Source organism: Amblyraja radiata, chromosome 2, assembly GCF_010909765.2.
Source record: "Amblyraja radiata isolate CabotCenter1 chromosome 2, sAmbRad1.1.pri, whole genome shotgun sequence".
NCBI classification, from domain to species: Eukaryota; Metazoa; Chordata; class Chondrichthyes; order Rajiformes; family Rajidae; genus Amblyraja; species Amblyraja radiata.
In genome coordinates this window covers 102,131,739-102,159,430 of record NC_045957.1, presented here as the reverse complement: position 1 = coordinate 102,159,430, position 27,692 = coordinate 102,131,739, and the positions used below count along the sequence as shown (strand labels likewise).

The window sequence follows — 27,692 nt, the reverse complement described above, 5'->3', positions numbered from 1 at the left end:
TAGCCAGAAAAAGCAGCATACCAGAGGACTGGGAGAAATTCAGAGACCAGCAGAGGAGGACAAAGGGCTTAATTAGGAAAGGAAAAATAGATTATGAAAGAAAACTGGCAGGGAACATAAAAACTGGCTGCAAAAGTTTTTATAGATATGTGAAAAGAAAGAGATTAGTTAAAACAAATGTAGGTCCCTTGCAGTCAGAAACAGGTGAGTTGATCATGGGGAACAAGGATATGGCGGACCAATTGAATAACTACTTTGGTTCCGTCTTCACTAAGGAAGACATAAATAATCTGCCGGAAATAGCAGGGGACCGCGGGTCAAAGGAGTTGGAGGAATTGAGTGAAATCCAGGTTAGCTGGGAATTGGTGTTGGGTAAATTGAATGGATTAAAGGCCGATAAATCCCCAGGGCCAGATAGGCTGCATCCCAGAGTACTTGAGGAAGTAGCTTCAGAAATAGTGGATGCATTAGTAATAATCTTTCAAAACTCTTTAGATTCTGGAGTAGTTCCTGAGGATTGGCGGGTAGCAAACATAACCCCACTTTTTAAGAAGGGAGGGAGAGAGAAAACGGGGAATTACAGACCAGTTAGTCTAACATCGGTAGTGGGGAAACTGCTAGAGTCAGTTATTAAAGATGGGATAGCAGCACATTTGGAAAGTGGTGAAATCATTGGACAAAGTCAGCATGGATTTACGAAAGGTAAATCATGTCTGACGAATCTTATAGAATTTTTCGAGGATCTAACTAGTAGCGTGGATAGGGGGGAACCAGTGGATGTGGTGTATCTGGACTTCCAGAAGGCTTTCGACAAGGTCCCACATAAGAGATTAGTATACAAACTTAAAGCACACGGCATTGGGGGTTCAGTATTGATGTGGATAGAGAACTGGCTGGCAAACAGGAAGCAAAGAGTAGGAGTAAACGGGTCCTTTTCACAATGGCGGGCAGTGACGAGTGGAGTACCGCAAGGCTCAGTGCTGGGACCCCAGCTATTTACAATAAATATTAATGATCTGGATGAGGGAATTGAAGGCAATATCTCCAAGTTTGCGGATGACACTAAGCTGGGGGGCAGTGTTAGCTGTGAGGAGGATGCTAGGAGACTGCAAGGTGAATTGGATAGGCTGGGTGAGTGGGCAAATGTTTGGCAGATGCAGTATAATGTGGATAAATGTGAGGTTATCCATTTTGGTGGCAAAAACAGGAAAGCAGACTATTATCTAAATGGTGGCCGATTAGGAAAAGGGGAGATGCAGCGAAACCTGGGTGTCATGGTACACCAGTCATTGAAAGTAGGCATGCAGGTGCAGCAGGCAGTGAAGAAAGCGAATGGTATGTTAGCTTTCATAGCAAAAGGATTTGAGTATAGGAGCAGGGAGGTTCTACTGCAGTTGTACAGGGTCTTGGTGAGACCACACCTGGAGTATTGCGTACAGTTTTGGTCTCCAAATCTGAGGAAGGACATTATTGCCATAGAGGGAGTGCAGAGAAGGTTCACCAGACTGATTCCTGGGATGTCAGGACTGTCTTATGAAGAAAGACTGGATAGACTTGGTTTATACTCTCTAGAATTTAGGAGATTGAGAGGGGATCTTATAAAAACTTACAAAATTCTTAAGGGGTTGGACAGGCTAGATGCAGGAAGATTGTTCCCGATGTTGGGGAAGTCCAGGACAAGGGGTCACAGCTTAAGGATAAGGGGGAAATCCTTTAAAACCGAGATGAGAAAAACTTTTTTCACACAGAGAGCGGTGAATCTCTGCAACTCTCTGCCACAGAGGGTAGTTGAGGCCTGTTCATTGGCTATATTTAAGAGGGAGTTAGATGTGGCCCTTGTGGCTAAGGGGATCAGAGGGTATGGAGAGAAGGCAGGTACGGGATACTGAGTTGGATGATCAGCCATGATCATATTGAATGGCGGTGCAGGCTCGAAGGGCCGAATGGCCTACTCCTGCACCTAATTTCTATGTTTCTATGTTTCTAAGTCATTGGTGTGACCACACTCTGAGTGGTATCTGCAGTTTTGGTTGCCCAGCTATAGGAATTATGTCATTCAGTTGGAAACAGTACAAAAGAGATTCACCAGCATGTTACCTTGGCTTGTAAGCTTAGGGAGAGGTTGGAAAGACTGGTACTTTTTTCATTTGGAGACTAGGAGGCTGAAGGGTGACCTTATTGATGCGGAACAGTCATGAGGGGCATGGATAAAGTGAATGCTCCAATGTTTTCCCAGGATAGAGGATTCTAAAAACTAGAGAGCATAGGCCTTTGGTAAGAAGAGAGGGGGAAAGAGGACCTAGGAGTCAACTTTTTTCATTCAGAAGGTAGTTTGTATCTGGAATGATCTGCCAGGAAAAGCTTTTGAGGTGGATACTGTGATGACTTAAAAGACATTTCCTCAGATATGGAAGGTACACAAAATTGCTGGAGGAACTCAGCGGGTGCAGCAGCATCTATGGAGCGAAGGAAATAGGCGACGTTTCGGGCCGAAACCCTTCTTCAGACTGATGGGGGGTGGGGAAAGAAAGAAGGAAAAAGGGAGGAGGAGGAGCCCGAGGGCGGGCGGATGGGAGGGTGGGAGGAGACAGCTAGAGGGTGAAGGAAGGGGAGGGGACAGCACAGGCTAGCCAAATTGGGGGAATTCAATGTTGATGCCATAAGGGCGCAAGGACCCCAGACGGAATATGAGGTGCTGTTCCTCCAATTTCCGCTGTTGCTCACTCTGGCAATGGAGGAGACCCAGGACAGAGAGGTCGGATTGGGAATGGGAGGGGGAGTTGAAGTGCTGAGCCACCGGGAGGTCAGGTAGGTTAAGGCGGACTGAGCGGAGGTGTTCGGCGAAACGGTCGCCCAACCTACGCTTGGTCTCACCGATGTAAATTAGCTGACATCTAGAGCAGCGGATGCAGTAGATGAGGTTGGAGGAGATACAGGTGAACCTTTGTCGCACCTGGAACGACTGCTTGGGACCTTGAATGGAGTCGAGGGGGGAGGTGAAGGGACAGGTGTTGCATTTCTTGCGGTTGCAACGGAAAGTGCCCGGGGAGGGGGTGGTGCGGGAGGGAAGGGAAGAATTGACGAGGGAGTTGCGGAGGGAGCGGTCTTTGCGGAAGGCAGACATGGGGGGAGATGGGAAGATGTGGCGAGTGGTGGGGTCACGTTGGAGGTGGCGGAAATGGCGGAGGATTATGTGTTGTATTTGCCGGCTGGTGGGGTGAAAGGTGAGGACCAGAGGGACTCTGCCCTTGTTGCGTGTGCGGGGATGGGGAGAGAGAGCAGTGTTGCGGGGTATGGATGAGACCCTGGTGTGAGCCTCATCTATGGTGGCGGAGGGGAATCCCCGTTCCCTGAAGAACGAGGACATTTCAGATGCCCTGGTATGAAATGTCTCATCCTGGGAACAGATGCGGCGTAGGCGGAGGAATTGGGAGTAGGGGATGGAGTCTTTACAGGGGGCAGGGTGGGAAGACGTGTAGTCCAGATAGCCATGTGAGTCAGTGGGTTTATAATGTATGTCGGTCAGGAGTCTGTCCCCTGCGATGGAGATGGTGAGGTCAAGGAATGGTAGGGAAGTGTCGGAAATCGTCCAGGTGTATTGGAGTGCCGGATGGAAGTTGGTGGTGAAGTGGATGAAGTCAGTCTGTTGTGTGTGGGTGCAGGAGGTGGCACCAAAGCAGTCGTCAATGTAGCGGAGGTAGAGGTCGGGGATGGGGCCATGGTACGCATCGAACAAGGATTGTTCAACGTACCCGACAAAGAGGCAGGCGTAGCTGGGGCCCATGCGTGTGCCCATAGCTACGCCTTGTGTTTGGAGGAAATGGGAGGAGTCGAATGTAAAGTTATTGAGGGTGAGGACCAACTCCGCTAAGCGGAGGAGAGTGTCAGTGGCTGGGTAAAGGTTGCTCCTCTGGTCGAGGAAGAACCGGAGGGCTTTGAGGCCATCCTGGTGGGGGATGGAGGTGTAGAGTGACCGGACATCCATGGTGAAGATGAGGGGGTGAGGGCCCAGAGAGTGGAATGCGTGGAGGCGGCGGAGAGTGTCTGAGGTGTCTAGAACAAAGGTGGGGAGGGATTTGACCAAGGGGGATAGGATGGAGTCAAGGTATGTGGAGATGAGTTCGGTGGGGCACGAACACGCAGAGACAATGGGTCTGCCGGGAGAGCCGGGTTTGTGGATTTTGGGGAGAAGGTAAAAACGGGCCGTGCGGGGCTGGGGAACGATGAGTTTGGAGGCTTGGTCAGGTAGGGCGTGGGAATTGATGAAGTCGGTGATGGTGCTAGAAATGGTGGCCTGGTGCTCGTCAGTGGGGTCATGGTCCAAGGGTAAGTAGGAGGAGGTGTCCGAGAGTTGGCGCGTGGCCTCAGCTTTGTAGAGATCGACGCGCCAGACTACCACGGCACCTCCCTTGTCGGCTGGTTTGATGACCCAGTCTGGGTTTGTGCGGAGAGATTCGATGGCAGTGCGTTCAGAGGGGGAAAGATTGGAGTGAGACAGGGGAGTGGAGAAGTTGAGGCGGTTGACGTCGCGGCGGCAGTTCTGAATGAAGAGTTCCAGAGCCGGGACTTTCTGAGGGGGGTTCCACGAGGAGGGGGTGCGTTGGAGACGGGAAAAGGGGTCATCATTAGGGGGCGAGGACTCCTTCCCATGGAAGTGCGCTGTGAGGCGGAGACGACGGTAGAAGCTCTCCAAGTCATGGTGGGCGCGGAACTCATTGAGATGGGGACGGAGGGGGACAAAGGTGAGACCTCTGCTGAGGACAGACCGTTGGGTGGGGGAGAGGGGGAGGTCGGGGGGGATGGTGAACACCCGGCAGGGGTGGGAGTTGGGGCCAGAGGAAGGCAGGTGGGTAGACTGGGGACGGGGCGATGTGTGGGGGGGGGGGGGTTGTGGGTGTTGGAGGGGTGGTGGGTGGTCAGGGGGTGGGGGGGAGAGAGGGCTGTAAGGTGGGTGGGGAAGAGCGGGTGTGACATGGTTGGGGGGGGATGGGGGAGGGTCAGTGGAGCAACCACTGAGGTTAGCACGGCTGGGCAGACGGGCGCTAGGACCCGGTGGAATTAAATCGAGGAGAGTGGGAGTAAGCAGCGTGAGGGCTGCAGGCCCAGTGCAGAGTCCAGGCTCCAGGTAAGGCGACGGCTGTGGGTTGCTGGAGGGGGGTGGAGTGGCGCGGGTCAACGGACCCGATGGTCGGAGTCCAGCGGCGCGGGTCAACGGACCCGATGGTCGGAGTCGAGTGGTGGTTGAGTCGGGGTCCGCGGGCGATGCGTGGGTGGTCCCGGTGGGCGGATGGTCGGCGGCGAGATGAATCGGGTGCGTAGCGGCGGCCATGTTGAGATAGCCCCGGTCCGGTGGCGTTGTCGGGTAGTTGGGGTCGGGTGGCGATGTCGGAGGAATCGGCGAGGGGGAGCGAGTCCAAGTTACCGTTGAAGCTGCGAGGCTGGGCGTCATCGGTAGGCAGGTGAGGGTCGGCGGCGGCATCGATGTAGAGGTCGGTGAAGGCGGCGTCCCGGTGAGTATGGAAGTCGCTCCTCGAGGCCAAGATGGCGTCGCGGGACTCGGGCAGGCGATGCGGGCCAGAGTTGGGGCCCGGAGTCTGCGGGCGGTCGAGTCGCGGAGTGTAGGCGTCGGGAGCGGCCTGGAGTCGGGATAATTTAAGGTCCTTGGTGGAATTAAGGTAGGCCAGGAATTTTTTATTTAAGAGGTGGATCTTCCGGCGGATGAAATACAGCTGGGGTCCGTTGCAGGTCTGGGTTAGTGAGGCCTGAAGTCCAGGGAGTGTCGATGTGAGGTCCTGTTGGTGCCGGCGCATCGCGACCAGGGTGGATCTCAGTGCCCGGTTGGAGAATTGCTGGGTATGCCGGTGGATAGCCAGTCGGTACCGATGGTCCGGTTGGGGTCCGAACTGGGAGGTGGGGAACTGGAGCTGGAAGCCATGGGGTATGAGATGATGGCGCAGGCAGGACCCGAGGAAGCAGATGTGGCTGTGGTATCGAGTCTGGGTAAGGGTATGGTCGTACAGTTGGAGGGCAGGGGGGATCACAGAAGGTGTGCAGTTAGAGAGGAGGTTGTGAAACTGTCTCCGGAGAGAGGAGGAGAACTTCTTCAAAGTAGGCATACCTTGAAGAGATATCGCAGTGGAGTAGACAAAGTGTTCAAAAGGGAACTGCAGATGCTGGAATATCGAAGGTACACAAAATTGCTGGAGGAACTCAGCGGGTGCAGCAGCATCTATGGAGCGAAGGAAATAGGCGACGTTTCGGGCCGAAACCCTTCTTCAGACTGATGGGGGGTGGGGAAAGAAAGAAGGAAAAAGGGAGGAGGAGGAGCCCGAGGGCGGGCGGATGGGAGGGTGGGAGGAGACAGCTAGAGGGTTAAGGAAGGGGAGGAGACAGCAAGGGCTAGCCAAATTGGGGGAATTCAATGTTGATGCCATAAGGGCGCAAGGACCCCAGACGGAATATGAGGTGCTGTTCCTCCAATTTCCGCTGTTGCTCACTCTGGCAATGGAGGAGACCCAGGACAGAGAGGTCGGATTGGGAATGGGAGGGGGAGTTGAAGTGCTGAGCCACCGGGAGGTCAGGTAGGTTAAGGCGGACTGAGCGGAGGTGTTCGGCGAAACGGTCGCCCAACCTACGCTTGGTCTCACCGATGTAAATTAGCTGACATCTAGAGCAGCGGATGCAGTAGATGAGGTTGGAGGAGATACAGGTGAACCTTTGTTGCACCTGGAACGACTGCTTGGGACCTTGAATGGAGTCGAGGGGGGAGGTGAAGGGACAGGTGTTGCATTTCTTGCGGTTGCAACGGAAAGTGCCCGGGGAGGGGGTGGTGCGGGAGGGAAGGGAAGAATTGACGAGGGAGTTGCGGAGGGAGCGGTCTTTGCGGAAGGCAGACATGGGGGGAGATGGGAAGATGTGGCGAGTGGTGGGGTCACGTTGGAGGTGGCGGAAATGGCGGAGGATTATGTGTTGTATTTGCCGGCTGGTGGGGTGAAAGGTGAGGGTATGGAGCTAGGATTGGTCGACATGTATAAGTTGGGCTGAAGGGCCTGTTTTCAGACTGTGCAGCTGTATGACTTTGTGACAGCCTTCTGTGGCACCACATCACACACTTTATGGAAATCTTAATGGACTATATATACAGGTCCCTCCTTCACTCTCCTTGTTACATCCTCAAAAGAACTCTTGCAATTTTTCCTAATCGGATGTACCTTTCATAAATAGCTTATATTCAGTAAAGGGAAGGATATGACAGATCTCTAAATACTACGGTAATCATGGAATGAGGTCAATGCAAGACAGGACCTTATTTAATAGCAGATCAGACATAAAGACCAACTCTTCTAAAACAGCCCTGTGGCCCACAGTGCCCCCCCCCCCCCCCCCCCTCCCTCCCCCCTATTCTAATTCCAACTGGCAGCTCTCAGCCCCTATCTGGTCTCTCCCCAGAGCCAAAGATCTCCATCCTTCTATACTCCTCCAGTGCAATCACATCCTGTAGCATACTAACTAGAACTGCACATCAACAATGGCCTAATGTCTGTTTTATATCATTGTTTCACAATGAACGAACCTGCTCTTATTTTCCAAATGTAGGCCAGTAATCTATATACACCTCACTGCCAGACTGCTTTCACAAACCCTTGTACACATTCACAAATCCCTGAGCATCTCACTTCCTTGGGTCCCACCCAGGATGTATATTCAGCTTTATTCGTATGTATCACCTCAATTTTCAGGATTAAATTCCTTCTGATGTTTTTTTGCCCATTTCATCAGCCAATCAATATTCTTAAGAAGCCAAAGACTACCCTCCTCCCAGGCCTTCAGCTGTTTCTGTTCATGTTCAGACAGAAGGGAGATGGATGAGCAATTGATGAAGAAAAAGGGATGGGCTTAATAGTTTTCCTGCTCCCATGCCGATTGTGATTCAGGATCAGTAATCGACTGTGTGATGTCACCTGTACCCAAAGTGTCATAGAAACTGGGGAGGCTTGTTCGTAAAAGCTTTTCTGATAAAACAAGACCTACCTGCACCGAAAGGTACAAACGCAAATTTTTGCTGGCCTGCTGGGTTATCTTGGAGATAGCGATCCGGGTTGAAATCAAATCTTTCATCCCAAGTGTCTTTAAGTCTATGGTTGACGGTAGGAGAAACACAAACTTGATGGCCAGGAGGAATAGTATAGCCAGCAACAGTCTGTAGGAGGAACAGAATTCATTGTTACAGATATTGGAAAGTTCTCCCATTGTGCTCTTAAAATGTAATGAACATGCTAATAGTGAACAGAACCTGGGGCAATTTTGTTCTCCATGTACCACAATTGTTGCTTAAATTATCTAAGAGCAGAAATAACAAATTTATAAATTACTAGACTAAGTGGGACCCTTTGGGTCCCAGTCACACGGGAGGTTTGGTCCCCCAAAGCAACCCATTCCCCAACGCGATATTCCACCACTCACCCCTTCCCTCAACGCAACCAGTTTCCCCAATGCATTATTCCACCACTCACCCATAGCCCCCAACTGCGCAGGCGCGGCTGACTGGTGTGGGGGTGGGGTTGTGTGGGTGGGGGGAGAGGGGTGTGGGCGGGGGGTGTGGGCAAGGAGGCAGAGGGGGTTGTGGGGGGAGGAGGGGGGTTTGGGGCGGGGGGGGAGAGAGCTCTGAGAAAATATGGGGGTTGTGGGGGGTATCACAGGGGAGGGGGGCAAGAGCCAGCTAGGGGGACCAGAGGGGATGGGACTGGAGAGGATTCACAGCGGTCGCTGGAATGCTGGTTGCTCTCCGCCGAGATCAGATTCTCCGCTTTTCGTTTGCCCACATTTCCCCGGCCAGGCCGTTTCCAGTCCCTCAGAAAATTGTGTCCAGTTGGAAACCTCCGCCAGCCATCCACCACTCCAGTAAAGACGCGATGGCGCAGGAAGGGGCAGACCGTCCCGCGGAGTTACAGGAGCAGGAGATCGATCTGCGCACGCGCAATTTTTAAGATTTTTAAACCACCGATCGGAATGAAGCTTGGTGCAATCACAGCGCAGGAGGACAGTGAGTAAGCTGGCGAAAAATTGTAGCTCTATCGCGTAAAGTATTTGCGCAAATAGAATGACCGCCCAACCGGAAGATACAAGATCAGAGCTTTAGTTATGTATAGATTGCTGTGGAGATCAGCAATGGGAATAAAAATTGTTCGCACCTGTTCATGCATTAACTTTGCATTACTCCATTTAAATAGTGCTCTGGCACAAAAGGAACTCATCAGTGAAAAATTAAAAGCTGTGTTATCATCAGGTTACCATATTCCATAAACTCACAATGGGATTTTTAAAGCCCAGAATTAATATTAAATACAATTATTTCCTCAGATTCTGATGTACCTGTGGAGTTCTGGCCATTCTCATCATTGTCATTATTGGAGGACGGAGCCTCAGAGTTTCCTTCAAGCAGCGATCCAACAAAGTCATGTCCTTCAGCTGCAAGAAAATCAAAAATAAGATTGATGCTGACTTTACATTAACCACAAATGAACCTATCCTAAATCATCCCTAGGCCATTATATTCTTTTGCTTTCAGAAAATTCATATTTAAAATAATAAGGCTTTTTGTACGCTAGCCTTCATTAGTAAGGGCTTTGAGTATAGAAGTTGGGATGTTTTGTTGCAGTTATACAAAACGTTGGTGAGGCCTTGCTTGGAGTATTGTTTTCAGTATTGGTTTAGCAAAGATGCCATTAAGCTGAAAAGAATTACGAAGATATTGCCAGGCCGCGGAGAGGACTGAGTTAGAAACATAGAAAATAGGTGCAGGAGTAGGCCATTCGGCCCTTCGAGCCTGCACCGCCATTCAACATGATCATGGCTGATCATCCAACTCAGTATCCTGTACCTGCCTTCTCTCCATACCCCCTGATCCATTTAGCCACAAGGGCCACATCTAACTCCCTCTTAAATATAGCCAATGAACTGGCCTCAACTACCCTCTGTGGCAGAGAATTCCAGATAGTCACCACTCTCTGGGCGAAAAACAAATTGAGCAGTTGTAGGGGAGAGGTTAAGACTTTATTCCTTGGAACTCGTAGACTTGAGGTGTAATCTAATAGAGATGTATAAAATGATGGGGAACAGAGATAGGGCGATTGTGAGCCTTTTTCCAGGGTTGAGGAATCAAATACTGAGGGGCATAGAGTTAAGGTGTGAGGGGCACGATTTATAAGGAACCCAAGGAGCAACTTTTTTTAACACGGCCCAACCCAGTCAATGCCAACCATTGATCACCCATTCACATTAGTTCTGTTATCCCACTTTTGCATGTAAATGGATCAAGCTGCCAGAGTAAGTGGTTGTGGCAGGTACAATAAAAACATGTGAAAGATATTTGTGTTTGTATATGGTTAGGAAAGGTTTAGAGGGATATGGGTCAAACGGAGGCAAATGGGACTAGCTCAAGTGGGCATTTGGTTGTCATGGATGAGTTGGCCCAAAGGACGTGTTTGTGCTGGATAATTCACTGATTAAAAATACCCTTGTAACATGTCTAATATCGATAGCTGTATTGGTGCCACTGATTATGGGGGGACAATATTCAGAAAACACAATGCATTAGGAACAATACAAATCAGACACTGAGCACTGAAAGGTGTTTAAAATGAAAGATAATTTTTTTAAATCATGATGGTTGGTTTGAATAGAAACACAAATGGGAGAAAAACTATTTAGCTCCATCACACAAATTGAGCAGGCAACTAAGTAACATTACTTTTTCTTTGGTCACAAGTACATACCAGCTGCTAAAATATCAGCAAGTGATCCTATAGTGTGCATACCAAGTTATTTGGACCAAATTTGTTGATCTGGGGTTTGTAGAAGGGAAATAATCTAAGTTAACAGTATTTAAAAATGTATGGCATAATTAATGGTAGATCCAGATCAACAATTCCAATAACATCTTTGTGATGGGCTTTGTACCAGACCCCAAGTACACTCCAGATGCACAAATGTTATTGAGTGAATGACACACAAAGAGCATGTACTAGATTTAACAGCATAACTGCTAAGCAAATATGGTTTACAAAGCTTTCACCTTTTTGCAGTTTAAATCAGATATTTACCTGATCATAGTGGAGCTGGGGCAGGTCTTTTCCAGCCACAGCTTTCTGCTCTGCATAGCAACGCTCTTGCAGCTCTTTATTTTTAGCCAAGAAAAATCCCATCCAGGCACTGGTAGTGGAGGATGTATGCTGGCCTGCCAACAGCAGCCCAATAAGCATGCCTGCAATTTGATCGTCAGTCAGAGGTGTTCCATCCCTACCGAAAATATACATATAAAAATAAGTAGTTTACAGCAAAAAAAAGACTAAGATCTGAAGATGGGCATCATTTTTTTTAACCGGATGGATCAGATCCAAAAGACAGCTTCTGTAAAGGTAGTAAAATGGAACGGGAGTGTTCGCAGCTTCGTCTTCTAAACGGATAACATGCTTCGTTGCTGAGATTAGGTTAGAGCATGGATAGCAGGTTCCCTTCCCCGAGGACATCAGTGAACCAGGTTAGCACTGGTGGTTACATGGCTATGTTAACCGAGAATAGTTTTTTTTAAATTCCAACTTTTTATCCACATCTCATTCGTGTTTATGGCATGAATGGGCAATGAATTTATTCCAATGCATCTTAGGAATGATTCACATATCTGATTTGAAAAAGGAAGAATATATTTGAAAAAATATATACTTATTTACTTAGAAATAATCCAAGTCTATCAACCATTTATATTATAAATCCATTTCATTATATTAATCCCAATTGAGAATTTTGGACTGTATCCTCGAAACACGTGGATTCTATTGATTCAATGTGACAACATTTGACTACATCAATACAAGCTAATACAAAAAAGAAAATGCAAAATCCTTTCAACTTAATTTGGCTTTATATATGTTAATGTTATGATTTTAATCACAAGAATAAATGGGAAACAATGAAAAAAATGTTGTTTTATTTCAGAATAAGCTGAAGACTTACTTGTAGCTAGAATCCAGTAAGGTCTGCAAGATGTCATCTTCTTTTGTACTTGACTCCCTCCGTTTCTTAATTACATCATAAAATATATTCTTGATCTTTCTGTGTGCTTTATCCCGTCGCCTATCCAAAAATAGAGATATTTTGAAGAAAGTCTTGATGACGTTTGTGTATGAAGGAAATCTAAACTATTTATCGAGACACAAAGAAATGCCAGGGGAGAGACAACGAATTGCCAGTAACAAGCATGGGATGGAAAAGAAAATGTGCAAAAAATTGGCATTAATCTAGAACAGTCCAATTCACGAGTACAGATATATTTCAAAATTCAGTTAGATAGTATTATTGTACTTGTATATTGTCTCGTTTAACATCCAAAACCAGTTTCTTCTCCCTCTCATGAAGGCATTGTTAGCTTACTAGGAAGCAGATCTCCAAACTAGAGAAATTACCCCCCCCCCCCCACCTCAATCCCTATATCACAAACACTAATAAAGCATTCAAAACTACAGACTGTACTTTGTAACAGAAACAGTTGCAAATTTTTATGTTCTTGTATTCAGGGTTTCTCCATTTGTGATGCAGGTGTTAGTCCTGCTGCTTCAAAGCTTCAGGGGCCCAAGTTTCATCCTGAAAAGAAATTAACCTACAAACCCATACGTCTTCAGAGTGTGGGAGGAAACAAAAGTTCTCGGAGAAAACCCACGGGGTCATGGGGAGAACATACATACAGCACCCGTAGTCAGAATCGAACCCGGGTGCCTGGCGCTGTAAAGCAGCAACTCTACCACTGCGCCACAATGCCACCCGTGATGGCACTGATGAGATCGCTGTACATTGAACTGACATGGGCTCAATGGGACAAATAACCTCCTGTGTAATAGTAAAAAGTCAAATGCAACTTAGAAGGCCAATGATATGCATCATTTTTAACCTCAACATAAGCAATTTTATGAGCGTTTATGACCAATTTTCTGGAGTAACACTTGATGTTAAATGTTGTCCTGTGCACATTTCAGTATCACAATGCTGGACCCTTAAAGGGTGCACTTAATTGACATTCATACACAACAGATGGTGATCGAATAACCTCGAAAAGACAAAGTGCTGAAATATCTCAGCAGTTCAGGCAGCATGTCTGGATATGGATATGTAATATTTATGGATATGTAATATTTTGGGTCGGGACCCTTCTTCAGACTAACCTCACTATGTTGATTAAATAATTTCTGTCAGAAGCAGACCAGAATAACAAGTTGTTTTCTGATTGCAATCCTCCAATTGGTCATGTGTAACGTCAGTGATATTAGTATAATTGGATGTTTATATAAAGATTACATTTAAAATGCAAAGAATAATTCTAAGAACTTTACCATTTAAGATACTGGAATTCAGTAAATATTTTCAACAGTATTCCAACCCAGATAATTATTATTTGATACATGGGTTTTCAAAATAGTATGATTGATCACTTCATTTAATACCTGAAACTGGGAAGAGGTAACCAGCTAGGAAGAAGCCACGCAGCATGTGTAAAACCACCATCAAGGTCAGCATACAGCTGAGCAACTTTCTCATTGAGCAGGTTTCGAATCTCTTTACCATGTAAGCATCGGCTGGCTGTTAAAATGATCAGCTCCGAGAGGGCGTCAAACAAATCTGAAAATAAATAAATTTGAAGTAATTCACGGTGAGCTTTAAATAGCTTCAGAACACTAATATTTTATGCAAATAAATTATATCCCCAATGTAAAGTGCAAACAGATTCACTTGGTCTGGATTCAATTCTCTTCATAACCTCAACATTTACAAGCCTTTTATACAAATAAAAGCATTCAAATTTATAAAGGCCCTGCAATTTTAATTGCTACAGAAACGTAAAAAGATTGACAATGTATCAATTTGTGAACGTTTGAAAATACAGTACATCCATATCTATCTATTATCAATTATATACTTAAAAATCTGATCTTGGATGTGTATTTATTTGTGTGTGTGAGATATTCCTGTGCGTTTCACATCTCTTTGAAAACACGACGCGCTAACGGTGACATTTTTACATATTCCAATAGAGATTTACGCTGTGAAGTCAAAAATCGCCTTATCTGAACATTTCATGCATTATTTCTCAATGATGAGAAGGTAGCAGCCATTACTCCCTCAGGGAAACCTGCCCCGGGCGCAGCGAGTGAAGTCACGGCCCTCCATCCCTCCCGCTGCAAACCGAAAGCGCTGCCAGTCGCACCGCTCTGAAGGCCTTTGAAAAAACCGTGCGAGCGGGCAAGCGAGCTTTGAAAAAACCTTGCGACCCCCCCTCCCCTCCCCCCCTTTCTCTCACACATCCTCCCTCCTCTCTCTCTCCATCCCCCCTCTCTCCCTCTCCCTCCCCTCTGCCCTCCCCCACCCTTCCTCCCCTAAACCCACTTCCCCCACCCTCCCCTCATCCTCCCTTCCCCCCACCTCTCCCCCTCCCTTCTCACCGCCTTCCCTTTCCCCCTCACAGCCCGCCTCTCCCCATCTCTCTCCCCCCTCACCCACCCCTCCCCTTCTCTCCCCATTCTCTCTCTGCCCTCACTCTCTACCCCCCTCCTCCCTCTCTAGATGCGCCTGCGAGTTGGGGGCTATGCGTCAGTGAAAAATTTACATATTCAGATAGAGATTTATGCTGTGAAGTCAAAAATCGCCTTATCTGAAAATTTCATGCGCTATTTCTCGAGTTATTTATGAAAATGTTTACAGATCTGAAATTACTTTGAAAACAAACGAGATGGTCTCGCTGATGACGTCACAATGGCTCTGCTGCGCGCGGCCTGCTGCGCTATGCTCCACGCACAGCGAGTGGCATCACACCACTCCCCCAACTCGAGTCGCAGTCCTTTGGTCGCCGCCCGCCGGCTCAGTATTCGCCCACCCGCTCAGCGTCTGCGATGACGTCACAATGGCTCTGCGTGAGGCCCTCGCTCGGGCCTGGTGGGGAGGCTGCTGCCGCGGGCCGAGCCCGGCTTGACGCCCGCCCACCCTCCGCCTCGCTCAGGGTCCTCGGGTCCCCGCTCGTGGCCTCCCTCGAGTACACGTCCGCCCGCAGCCCCCCTCGGGTCGACGATCACCCGCCACCTCGCTCGGGGTCCTCGGGTCGACGGATGCCTGCCCCGTCCTCGCCCGGCGCCTGGTTGGGAGGCTGCTGCTCTACGAACTGGGTAGGTGCTGCCTCTACCCTCTCCAGCCCTTCCCCCTCCCTCTCTACCCTTTCCCCCTCCCTCTCCACCCCCTCCCGCTCCCCCCCTTAATGTGTAGGGATCGCTGGTTGGTGCGGTTTCGGTGCTGAAGGGCCGTTTCCGCACTATCTCTAAACCAAACTAAACACGGGGAATTTTGCAAAGATGACGAAATATCCAAATACTTACTTCTGACTCCACTGTCACCCCAACGTTTAAAATACTCATGGGTTTCCTCTTCAATCAAAGGGATATGCTGTTTAAATTGTGCAATGTTCAGACCAGTTTTGAGCATCTTCTTTTGTTCCAAAAAAATCTTGACAAATATAAAAACAACTTATATTTACAAGAAACATTTTTGAAAATGCAAACAATAAAAGCATTCAATGCTTACAAGAAACATTTCAATGGATTGAAGAAATATTTTTGAAATATTTTTCTCGTCAGGGTAACTTGTAATCATTCAAAACTGATAGTACCACATAAATACTGGCAACTCACAGGTAGGTTTTTTTTTAAATGTTGTGCATCAGTCTGCACTAATCCCTGGACAGACCCGTCCAAAGTGTTTTACAAATCAGTCTGTGCTGATGTTTTAACTCACACAGGAGGCAGGTCAAATTCAAAACATTCATTTAATGAATGGAAACACATGAAACTAGATGCTGGAATCTTGACCAAAACACAAAGTGCTGGAGTAACTCAGCACGTTAGGAAGGGAATGGACAGAATACATTTCGGGTTAGGACCCTTCATCAGTGAATGCAAAATGGCTAACCATGATTGAGTCATGCTTATGTTTTGGCTGTGGGCACTGAAATATCCACAGCAGAGGGGGAAAACATTCTCAGACCAGGCACATTATAAAAGATTACAGACAAAGAATGGCATCAACAGCCTTTTGCTACCATTTTTTGTTAATCAGTTGGATATGCTTGCATCCTATTTCCCCTCATATTCCATCGTCTTATCAAATGACTTTGAGGTCCATATATACCCTGTGGTTACTGCTTGACCGGCCATGTTTTTCCAGCATTTTTTCTCTCGTTTTATCATATATATGCAAATTGGAATACAAGTAACATTTAAACTTGACAAACATACAAGAAATAAATTAACTCTAGAGATTTTCTTTTTTTTAAAGAGATACAGCATGGAAACTGTACAGCTCACCGAGGCCATAATATATGTATCAAAGTTAATCATTCAATTTTAGAAATAATTCCAAAATGTGCATTCATATGCTCCATTCTAAAACTGGATCTTTCTGATATTCAAGTAAATATAGGACATGCATAATATATTCATTCCTATGTTTGATTATGTTTCAATTTACTTAATCGCCCAGGGATTAAAGCAATCTAATTCCTTAACTCTACTCCCTTAGAAGACTTAGAAAGTTCGGCATATCCCCAACAACTCATCAATTTCTACAGATGCGCCGTAGAAAGCATTTTATCTAGATGCATCACAGCATGATTTGGCAACAGCTCCATCCAAGGCTGCATTAAATTGCAGAGAATTGTGGACACAGCCCAGACAATCACACAAATCAACCTCCCTTCCATTGACTCCATTTATACTTCACACTGCCTCTGCAAGGTCACCAGCATAATCTCAAATGAGTTGCACCCTGGCCACTTCCTCTTTTCCCCTCTCCCATCGGGCAAAAGGTATCGGAGAACGCACACCTCCAGATTCAGGGACAGTTTCTTCCCAGCTGTTATCAGGCAACTGAATCATCCTGCCACAACTGGAGAGCAGTCCTGAACTACTAACTACCTCATTGGAGACCCTTGGCTTATCTTTGATCAGACTTTACTGGCTTTATCTTGCACTAAATGTTATTCACATTATTCCCTTTATCATGTTTCCAAACACTGGATGGCTCGAATGCAATCATGTGCGTCTCTCCGCTGACTGGTTAGCACGCAACAAAACATTTTCCCTGTACCTTGATACACACGACTATAAGGTAAACTCCTCAATCTCATCCTGCATGTATTATCACTGAAAGATTAAGTAATCTATGCAATTTAAAAAAAATTAGGATTACCAAAACAGGACAAGTCATCCAGTTCAATTTTTTAAAATGATCCGTTGTATTGTAATTATTTCAGAGAACTCAATGTCAGAATTTGACATTTTAATTACTGGAATTCATAAATTTAGCACAAATTGTAGCATACTTTGTCCGTTTCGTACTTTTCTTCCTTTTAGAAAAGTCTTTTGAATGAACTTGGACAAGGTGTAGGCACCAATCTGATAATTGAGCAATTTTGTTTTATCGAGTCCATCAGAAAAACTAAAAATACGATCAGCATCTTAGTCATAGAGTCATACAACATGGAAACAGGCCCTTCGGCCCAGATTGCCCATGCCGTTCAAAGTTCAAGTTCAAGTTCAAGTGAGTTTATTGTCACGTGTCCCTGTATAGGACAATGAAATTCTTGCTTTGCTTAAGCACACAGAAAATAGTAGGCAATTACTACAAAACAGATAAATGTGTCCATATACCATGATATAAATATATACACACATGAATAAATAAACTGGTAAAGTGCAAATAACAGAAAGTGGTTATTAATAATCAGTTTTGCCCCAAAGCGCCCCATCTACACTTATCTACCTGCCTAGGTTTGACCATATCCCTCTAAATCTTTCCTGCCCATGTATCTGTCCAAATGCCTTCCAGAGGCCTTCCAGAGGTGCCGCAGCTGCCGCTGAGAAGACAAGGCCGGAGCCTTGCGGGCTGGCGGTGGACACTCGAGGGCCGGCGGTGGACACTCGAGGGCCGGCGGTGGACACTCGAGGGCTGGGCCTCGTGGGTCAGAGCCCGGACCTCACAAGTTGATGAAGCCCATGGCCATTGGTGCCTCAGACCTCGCAGCTGGGGCCTGGGTCGGCGCCACAGAGAGGTTCCGGCAGCGTCATTGGAGGTCAATAGACAATAGGTGCAGGAGTAGGCCACTCGGCCCTTCAAGCCAGCACCGCCATTCAATGTGATCATGGCTGATCATCCACAATCAGGACCCCGTTCCTGCCTTCTATCCATATCCCCTGACTCCGCTATCTTTAAGAGCCCTATCTAGCTCTCTTGAATATTTCATGTTCATTACACTATTTCGATCTTCAGCAGTTTACTCTCTGGTAGTTATTTCTTTACTTTCATAAACCATCACAAATGGATTAGAGATGAAAGAGAACTGAAATGAACTAATTAAAGGTTGTGGTTTGATATTCGATGATGGGAATAGCATCACATTTCTGTCCAACAGGTAAATTATACATACTGGGTTCGGAATATCATAAGCAACTCCTTTGCCAAAAACTGGTGTTGTAAGCTTGGAATAAACATCCTCCGCATTCAAGTCCTCATTTTTACTGTTGAAGAGCAAAGCCGCAGAGTCACTCCCCAGCAAATACGTAAATGTCTTCCCAACCATTGTAAAGCTAAACACAGGACCATACTGTTCAAAACAAAATAGAGAGAATAATTTGAAATGGAAAAAACACAAATGAATTGACTTTAATTTATCTATTATTTTTCAAAAGCATATCTTTGAATCACAGAGGATTTTTGATATGCGTGCAGAATATTTCAAAATCAATAATTTTTTTTGTTTTAATGTCAGAAGAATGAACAGTAGAAATAGTGATAACTTGAAACTTTGCAGTTAGATTAGGTGGCTTAGGAGCAGAAAGATATTTAACACTTACTTTAAAATATGCATTTTCTAAAAAATCAATCGGATTTCTTCCAAAAGCGATTGCGTGTCCAAAGAATGGAATATTAGAATGAATGTATGGCGGGTACTTCTGGAATGAAAAACATATTGATAACTTAGCAAACTGGTATATTGATTCAAAGAAACACACTGAACATAAACACTAGCCAATTCACCCCCTCCATCCATATCTATCAGATACACCAATTAATCAGGAAGACATTAAAAAATTGGCCTCTATAGCAGGGTTTGGAGGTCAACATTAGAACTGCTGTAGGTTTGGGAGCAACAACAGCAGCAGGAGGTTAGCAAGAGATACGACTGATTGGCTCTAGCCCAAGTGGGAGGAGAGAAGTGAAAACAGTTAAAGTACAGGTCAAGGACAGGCAGACTTGACTCAGAACTGCTGTAGTTTTGGGAGCAACAACAACAGCAGGAGTTTAAGAAGAGATACGACTGATTGGCTCTTGCCCAAGTGGGAGGAGAGAGGTGAAAACAGTTAAAGTACAGGTCAAGGACAGGCAGACTTGACTCAGAACTGCTGTAGGTTTGGGAGCAACAACAGCAGCAGGAGTTGAGCAAGAGATACGACTGATTGGCTCTAGCCCAAGTGGGAGGAGAGAAGTGAGTCAGTGCTGGGAAAACAGTTGAAAACTGAGGAATTTGGTTTGTAAATTGGTAAATCAGGCAATTTATCAGTCAATTTAAGCAAGACTGCTCTTAGCGAGCGGCAGTGAGTGAGCGGCCTTGTGAGGGAAGTTCCCTGTGAGAAAAGTGTGAGTCTTTGGCTCGAGAGTCTTCGGAGAGGAGACGAAAGAAGGAGATGTCAGGCAAGCTGATTCAGTGCGATGCTTGCAGTATGTGGGAGGTCAAGGACACCGCCGGTGCCTCTGGCTGCTACAAATGCGAGAAGTGCATCCAGGTAGAGCTCCTGAAGGGCCGTGTTGGGGAACTGGAGAAGCAAGTGGATGACCTCCGGTTCGTCCGAGAAACAGAGTCGTTCCTCGACAAGTCCTACAGTACGATTGTTACACCTAAGGTACTGGAAGAGAGAAGGTGGGAGACAGTGAGAACGGGAGGGAAGCATGGAATGCCAACGTCCCCGGGTGTTGTACCTCTTGTGAACAGGTTCACCCACTTAGAAGCTGTCGGGACAGAAGAGGTGTTTACACTGGGCGGCGGACTGGCTTGTGATGCAAATAGGGCTGTTGAGCCAAAACCAAAAAGGCCTAAGGCAGGCAACGCCATTGTAGTGGGAGACTCCATTGTGAGAGGTACGGACAGGGGTTTCTGCGGCAACAGACGGGATGCGAGGATGGTGTGCTGCCTTCCTGGTGCCAGGATCCAGGATGTCACGGACAGAGTGCAGAAAATCCTCAAGGGCGAAGGTGAACATCCGGAAGTGGTAGTGCATGTCGGCACAAACGATGTCGGAAAGAAGGGGATGAATATTCTGCAGCGTGACTTTAGAGAGCTCGGAAAAATGCTGAAAAGCAGGACCACCAGGGTTGTAATCTCCGGTTTGCTTCCAGTTCCTCGTGCTGGCGAGAGCAGGAACAGGGAGATACGGGACCTGAACGTGTGGCTGAGGAACTGGTGCACGGGGCAGGGATTTAGATTCTTAGATCACTGGGATCTGTTTTGGGGAAAGGGGGAACTGTACAAAAGGGACGGATTGCATCTTAACAGGTGTGGGACCAGCATTCTGGCAGGCAGGTTTGCCACTGCTACACGGGCGGTTTTAAACTGAATAAGGGGGGTGGGGTGTCGAATGGGCTAGTGGAGGATGGAGTTAAAGGGAAAGGGTTTCTTAAATGTGTGAGCGTAGAGACAGAGGGGTGTAAAATGAGGGTAGAAGCAATAGGTAGCAAGGTGAAAAGTAAAAGTGGCAGGCCGGAAAATCCAGGGCAAAAATCAAAAAGGGCCACTTTTCAACAAAATTGTATAAGGGGTAAGAGTGTTGTAAAAACAAGCCTGAAGGCTTTGTGTCTCAATGCAAGGAGCATTCGTAATAAGGTGGATGAGTTGAATGTGCAGATAGCTATTAATGACTATGATATAGTTGGGATCACGGAGACATGGCTCCAGGGTGACCAAGGCTGGGAGCTGAACATCCAGGGATATTCAATATTCAGGAGGGATAGAGAGAAAGGAAAAGGAGGTGGGGTAGCGTTGCTGATTAGAGAGGAGATTAACGCAATGGAAAGGAAGGACATTAGTTTGCATAATGTGGAATCGGTATGGGTAGAGCTGCGAAACACTAAGGGGCAGAAAACGCTGGTGGGTGTTGTGTACAGGCCACCTAACAGTAGTAGTGAAGTTGGAGATGGTATCAAACAGGAAATTAGAAATGCGTGCGACAAAGGCAAAACTGTTATAATGGGTGACTTCAATCTACATATAGATTGGGTGAATCAAATTGGCAGGGGTGCTGAGGAAGAGGATTTTTTGGAATGTAAGCGGGATAGTTATCTAAATCAACATGTAGAGGAACCAACGAGAGAGCAGGCTATTTTAGACTGGGTATTGAGTAATGAGGAAGGGTTAGTTAGCAGTCTTGTTGTACGTGCCCCCTTGGGCAAGAGTGACCATAATATGGTTGAGTTCTTCATTAGGATGGAGAGTGACATTGTTAATTCAGAAACAATGGTTCTGAACTTAAAGAAAGGTAACTTTGAGGGTATGAGACGTGAATTGGCCAAGATTGACTGGCAATTAATTCTAAAAGGGTTGACGGTGGATATGCAATGGAAGACATTTAAAGACTGCATGGATGAACTACAAAAATTGTTCATCCCAGTTTGGCAAAAGAATAAATCAGGGAAGGTAGTGCATCCGTGGATAACAAGGGAAATCAGGGATAGTATCAAAGCGAAGGATGATGCGTACAAATTAGCCAGAAAAAGCAGCATACCGGAGGACTGGGAGAAATTCAGAGACCAGCAGAGGAGGACAAAGGGCTTAATTAGGAAAGGAAAAATAGATTATGAAAGAAAACTGGCAGGGAACATAAAAACTGACTGCAAAAGTTTTTATAGATATGTGAAAAGAAAGAGATTAGTTAAAACAAATGTAGGTCCCTTGCAGTCAGAAACAGGTGAGTTGATCATGGGGAACAAGGATATGGCGGACCAATTGAATAACTACTTTGGTTCCGTCTTCACTAAGGAAGACATAAATAATCTGCTGGAAATAGCAGGGGACCGCGGGTCAAAGGAGTTGGAGGAATTGAGTGAAATCCAGGTTAGCCGGGAAGTGGTGTTGGGTAAATTAAATGGATTAAAGGCCGATAAATCCCCAGGGCCAGATAGGCTGCATCCCAGAGTACTTAAGGAAGTAGCTCCAGAAATAGTGGATGCATTAGTAATAATCTTTCAAAACTCTTTAGATTCTGGAGTAGTTCCTGAGGATTGGCGGGTAGCAAACATAACCCCACTTTTAAAGAAGGCAGGGAGAGAGAAAACGGGGAATTACAGACCAGTTAGTCTAACATCGGTAGTGGGGAAACTGCTAGAGTCAGTTATTAAAGATGGGATAGTAGCACATTTGGAAAGTGGTGAAATCATTGGACAAAGTCAGCATGGATTTACAAAAGGTAAATCATGTCTGACGAATCTTATAGAATTTTTCGAGGATGTAACTAGTAGCGTGGATAGGGGAGAACCAGTGGATGTGGTGTATCTAGACTTCCAGAAGGCTTTCGACAAGGTCCCACATAAGAGATTAGTTTACAAACTTAAAGCACATGGCATTGGGGGTTCAGTATTGATGTGGATAGAGAACTGGCTGGCAAACAGGAAGCAAAGAGTAGGAGTAAACGGGTCCTTTTCACAATGGCAGGCAGTGACTAGTGGGGTACCGCAAGGCTCAGTGCTGGGACCCCAGCTATTTACAATATATATTAATTATCTGGATGAGGGAATTGAAGGCAATATCTCCAAGTTTGCAGATGACACTAAGCTGGGGGGCAGTGTTAGCTGTGAGGATGATGCTAGGAGACTGCAAGGTGACTTGGATAGGCTGGGTGAGTGGGCAAATGTTTGGCAGATGCAGTATAATGTGGATAAATGTGAGGTTATCCATTTTGGTGGCAAAAACAGGAAAGCAAGACTATTATCTAAATGGTGGCCGACTAGGAAAAGGGGAGATGCAGCGAGACCTGGGTGTCATGGTACACCAGTCATTGAAAGTGGGCATGCAGGTGCAGCAGGCAGTGAAGAAAGCGAATGGTATGTTAGCTTTCATAGCAAAAGGATTTGAGTATAGGAGCAGGGAGGTTCTACTGCAGTTGTACAGGGTCTTGGTGAGACCACACCTGGAGTATTGCGTACAGTTTTGGTCTCCAAATCTGAGGAAGGACATTATTGCCATAGAGGGAGTGCAGAGAAGGTTCACCAGACTGATTCCTGGGATGTCAGGACTGTCTTATGAAGAAAGACTGGATAGACTTGGTTTATACTCTCTAGAATTTAGGAGATTGAGAGGGAATCTTGTAGAAACTTACAAAATTCTTAAGGGGTTGGACAGGCTAGATGCAGGAAGATTGCTCCCGATGTTGGGGAAGTCCAGGACAAGGGGTCACAGCTTAAGGATAAGGGGGAAATCCTTTAAGACCGAGATGAGAAGAACTTTTTTCACACAGAGAGTGGTGAATCTCTGGAACTCCCTGCCACAGAGGGTAGTCGAGGCCAGTTCATTGGCTATATTTAAGAGGGAGTTAGATGTGGCCCTTGTGGCTAAGGGGATCAGAGGGTATGGAGAGAAGGCAGGTACGGGATACTGAGTTGGATGATCAGCCATGATCATATTGAATGGCGGTGCAGGCTCGAAGGGCCGAATGGCCTACTCCTGCACCTAATTTCTATGTTTCTAAAAGTAGGTTGCTTTTGATCAAGCTTTATATGACACTGGTGAGAGTTCACTCATAATGCTGTTTACTGTTTGGTCTCTATGTTTAAAGAATTATATATTTTCATTGGACACCGTGCAATTTCATTCAGTACGGTTATAAAGGAAGTGGTAGGCATATGAAAGAAGATTGAGCTGGTGTCATCTATATTCACTGAGAGTGATCTGATTGAAACATAAGAGACCCTGTCCACTACACCAATTTTAGTGTCATTGGCAAACTCACTAACAATGTCAACAACACCTTATTCAAATTTTAACACAGATGGCAAACAACAATGGACAGAGCACCAATCCCTGTGATACACCACAGGTCACAGGCCTCCAGTCTGAGTAACACCCTCGGTCTTCTTCCACTATGCCAATATTTATTTTATCCACTTGGTTATCTCACCCTGGATCCCATGTGATCTAATCTTTCAGACTAACCTAATCCGCAAAACCTTGTCAAAGACCTTGCTAAATTTCACCCAGACCTGTCCAGCTAAGGGCCTGTCCCACTTACGCAACTTTTTCGGCGACTGCCGGCAGCCGTCATAGATCGCCGAAAATTTTCAACATGTTGAAAATTCAGCGGCGACCAGAAAGACGCTACGAATCTTTGGAGACCTCTGACAACCTCTCACCCGCGACATGTCACCAGAGGGTCGCCTGTATGGTCGTGAGAGGTCTCCAAAGAGTCGTAGCACTTTCTGGTCAGCGCTGAATTTTCAACATGTTGCAAATTTTCGGCGACTTATGACGGTGCCGGCAGTCGCCGAAAAAGTCGCGTAAGTGGGACAGGCCCTTTACTCCAGCATTTTGTGTCTACAATTGTCGAGCTATTTTGTTGGCAACAACAATCCATCTAATTTTCGATTTGACAGTAACCATTACCGCAAAGGTTATGAGGCGCTGGCACAGAATGGTAACAGTATGGACGACAGGAAACTATGAATTATATTTGCCTCCATTATTACTACTGTCAGACCCTAACCACATGCTGTGTAAACGTTTCCTCATGTCACATTGTTTTCTTTGCAACATCACTTAATTCTATGCCTTCTGGGTCTTGGCCTCTTCCAATTGGAATATTTTCTCTCTGTCCACATTGAGCAATGATTATAAATATCGGTCTGAAGAAGGATCTCGACCCGAAACTTCATCCATTCCTTCTCTCCAGAGATGCTGCAAGTCCCGCTGAGTTACTCCAGCTTTTTGTGTAATCTTCGGTTTAAAGAGCATCTGCAGTTCCTTCCTACACATAAATATGTCAGATTGCCTCCCAACCTCTCTTACAGGAAGACTAAGCACAGCTTCTTCAAACTATCACGCAGATTATGATTTACAAATTAAACAATTTGGTATTTCAAGACGGCCTCGAATAAGGAATTTTAATTACCAAAATACAAATAAGAGTGACTGTAAATCTGAATGAATGAATGGGTGGGTGGCACTAGCAGCAGTGGTTGCCTCGCCAACAGTCTGTCTATCTTTTCTTCTTTTTTGTTATTTTTAGTATGTGTTAAATGTATGTTTTAGTGTTCCTTGGTTTGTTTTATGTGGGGGGGTTTAGGGGAAACTTTTTTTCCATCTCTTACCTCAACGGAGATGCGATTTTTTTCTGTATCATATCTCCATCCCCACAGCGGCCTAACATCGTGGAGTTGGTGGCCTTTCCTGTAGACCGTCCTGGCGCTCCAAGCCATGAGACTACAGGGCGTTAACATCGCGGAGCTTGCGATCCCTTTGCCGGGGATCGATGCTCCAACCGCTGGGCCTATGGACTTTAACATCGTGAAGCCTGCGGTCTCTGGTAAGAAGAGGCCGACTCAGGAGCTCCATGCCGCGGAGAGAGTTTCAACCGCCCCAACGCGGGAATTTCGATCACCCCGACGGGGGGTTTCGATCGTCGGCAGGGGGGCTTTGATCGACCCGACTGCGGATGGTTCGACTGATCCGACCGCGGGAGAACAAGAGGAAGAAGATTGAACTTTATTGCCTTCCATCACAGTGAGGAATGTGGAATCCACTACGGTGGATGTTTACGTTAACTTTTATGTGGTTGTGTGTCTTGTTGCTTTTCACTTATGTGAGGAAAGAGTTAACAGACATGGTTGATTTAGACTAGGGATAGAAATAAAACTTAGAAAGAAATAAGGTGTCAGCAGAAGCCAGACTGCTAGTAGAATAGAAAGTAACGATATACAGAACAGAGAGAAATTCTAGATAAAAAGTAGCAATAGAAATACTTCAGCAGGAGTTTTGAAAGAAGTAAAAGGGGAAAGGGACACGAAGTCACGCTCAACTACGCATGCTTGATAAGATTCCATGAATATGTACACACACCCACTATGACAAGATGCCTAATTTAAATGCACATGCGATGCATGATAGGGACGTTGGGTGGGCGTTCCACGACGTTCTCGTGGGAATCTGGGTTTTATGTTATGATTGGAAGAAGCTCAATGGGGAGAGATGAGAATGTGATAATAATGAAAAGAAATGTATAAAGATAGAAGACATCCCGATCCTCGGTGTGCCTCTAGGTGACATCAGTGGAGAGGCACCTATTCTGCAGAACATGAAATTAATAAAAACACTTCTTTGTCTGAATTTGTCTCAAGAGCATTTATGATTTTTGAATCTCACACTTAGTATGGTGCGTATGCTAACTCAAATTTCACTGTACCTTAACTGTACATGTGACAATAAACTGACCGTGAGACCTTAAAACTTTGAACACTGCACCATGATTTAATTAGTTGAGATAAATGAATAAGAGTTAGGAAACCCAACCATTGCTTCCAGCACAAGCTATTCAGAGTCAAAACTGCATGACTTTTAACTTCCTCAGTTCGGGGCAACTGGGAATGGGCAATAGATGCCAAGACTACCAGCGACGTCGACATCCTGTAAATTATTAATTAGAAAAAGTGAATAACTATTTCCAAAATAGAAAGATGCTAGGTTCTGATACATACCATGTCCGGATTTTTTGAATGTTTTAAGGTCATTTTGGAGAAATACGCCAGACCCAAGATAAAAACTGAAGTAACCAGCACGGTGGACGTCAAGCTGCCTTCCACCACCTTTTCCACGGCATTTCCCAGGATGGACGAGCCAGTCTCCAGTAGCTGTGACATCATGATCAGCACCGGCTCTGACTCGCAAACTGCAATGCCGGGAAGACTCTGCTCTGGAAAACGCAATTTGGTGGCTAAAAAATATTTGCACCGTTGCTTCTGCAAATGTTAAAAAAAAAAAATGTTAAGCGTAGTCATCTACCAGAGATATACATTGCAACCTCCCGCAATAAGAGCGGGTCTCTGCAGAGTGCGGCGATCTGCAGCGAGGAGGCGGGTTGGCAGGTTGCTCCCATTGGCTGCCCGCCGCTCTACTGATGTCTGCCTATATGATGTCACAAAGCAACCCTGGAGTGGCGAGACTCCCGCCAGTGACGGCTGCTCCCTCCCCCCGCCCCGCCCCGCCCACCCCACTCCCCCTGAACGAAGCAAGTTCAACCCCCGCAGAGGGAGAGGGGTCGGAATAAAACCACAAAAACATAATAGCCAGCAAGCTAGAAGTGCAAAAATACAACTGTAGATTCTGGAAATCTTAAGTAAGATTTCTTGTTTGTTTGGAAGCATTTTTTTTTGCTTGGAAATAGCTAGCAGGTCAGACAGCCTGTGTGTGTGTGTGTGTGTGTGTGTGGGGGGGGGGGGGTGGGTGCAACTGTAAATGTTTCATTGGAATAGGAAAAGTCAGGACGGCGACGGCTTGTTAATTCAGGAGATGGTGTAATAAAAGGAGATGTATGAGAACAGAGGGAACAGATCCATGTCACAAAGCA

At 46.2% G+C, this 27,692-nt stretch overlaps 1 protein-coding gene across 1 annotated transcript in view; it reads right to left on the bottom strand.

Annotated features, from left to right (window-relative positions):
* The window catches only part of LOC116966341 (lanosterol 14-alpha demethylase), a 32,439-nt gene extending 5,239 nt beyond the window's left edge, over positions 1-27,200 (bottom strand). The window contains exons 1-9 of the mRNA XM_033012472.1: positions 26,824-27,200; positions 18,945-19,043; positions 18,518-18,694; positions 15,414-15,540; positions 13,494-13,668; positions 12,013-12,132; positions 11,103-11,298; positions 9,373-9,468; positions 8,032-8,200 (exon numbers count right to left, since the gene is read on the bottom strand). Of these exons, the coding sequence (XP_032868363.1) occupies positions 8,032-8,200; positions 9,373-9,468; positions 11,103-11,298; positions 12,013-12,132; positions 13,494-13,668; positions 15,414-15,540; positions 18,518-18,694; positions 18,945-19,043; positions 26,824-26,988 (1,324 nt within the window). The 5' untranslated portion in view covers positions 26,989-27,200. The remainder of the gene's footprint in view (positions 1-8,031; positions 8,201-9,372; positions 9,469-11,102; positions 11,299-12,012; positions 12,133-13,493; positions 13,669-15,413; positions 15,541-18,517; positions 18,695-18,944; positions 19,044-26,823) is intronic.
* Between the last annotated feature and the right edge of the window lie 492 nt (positions 27,201-27,692).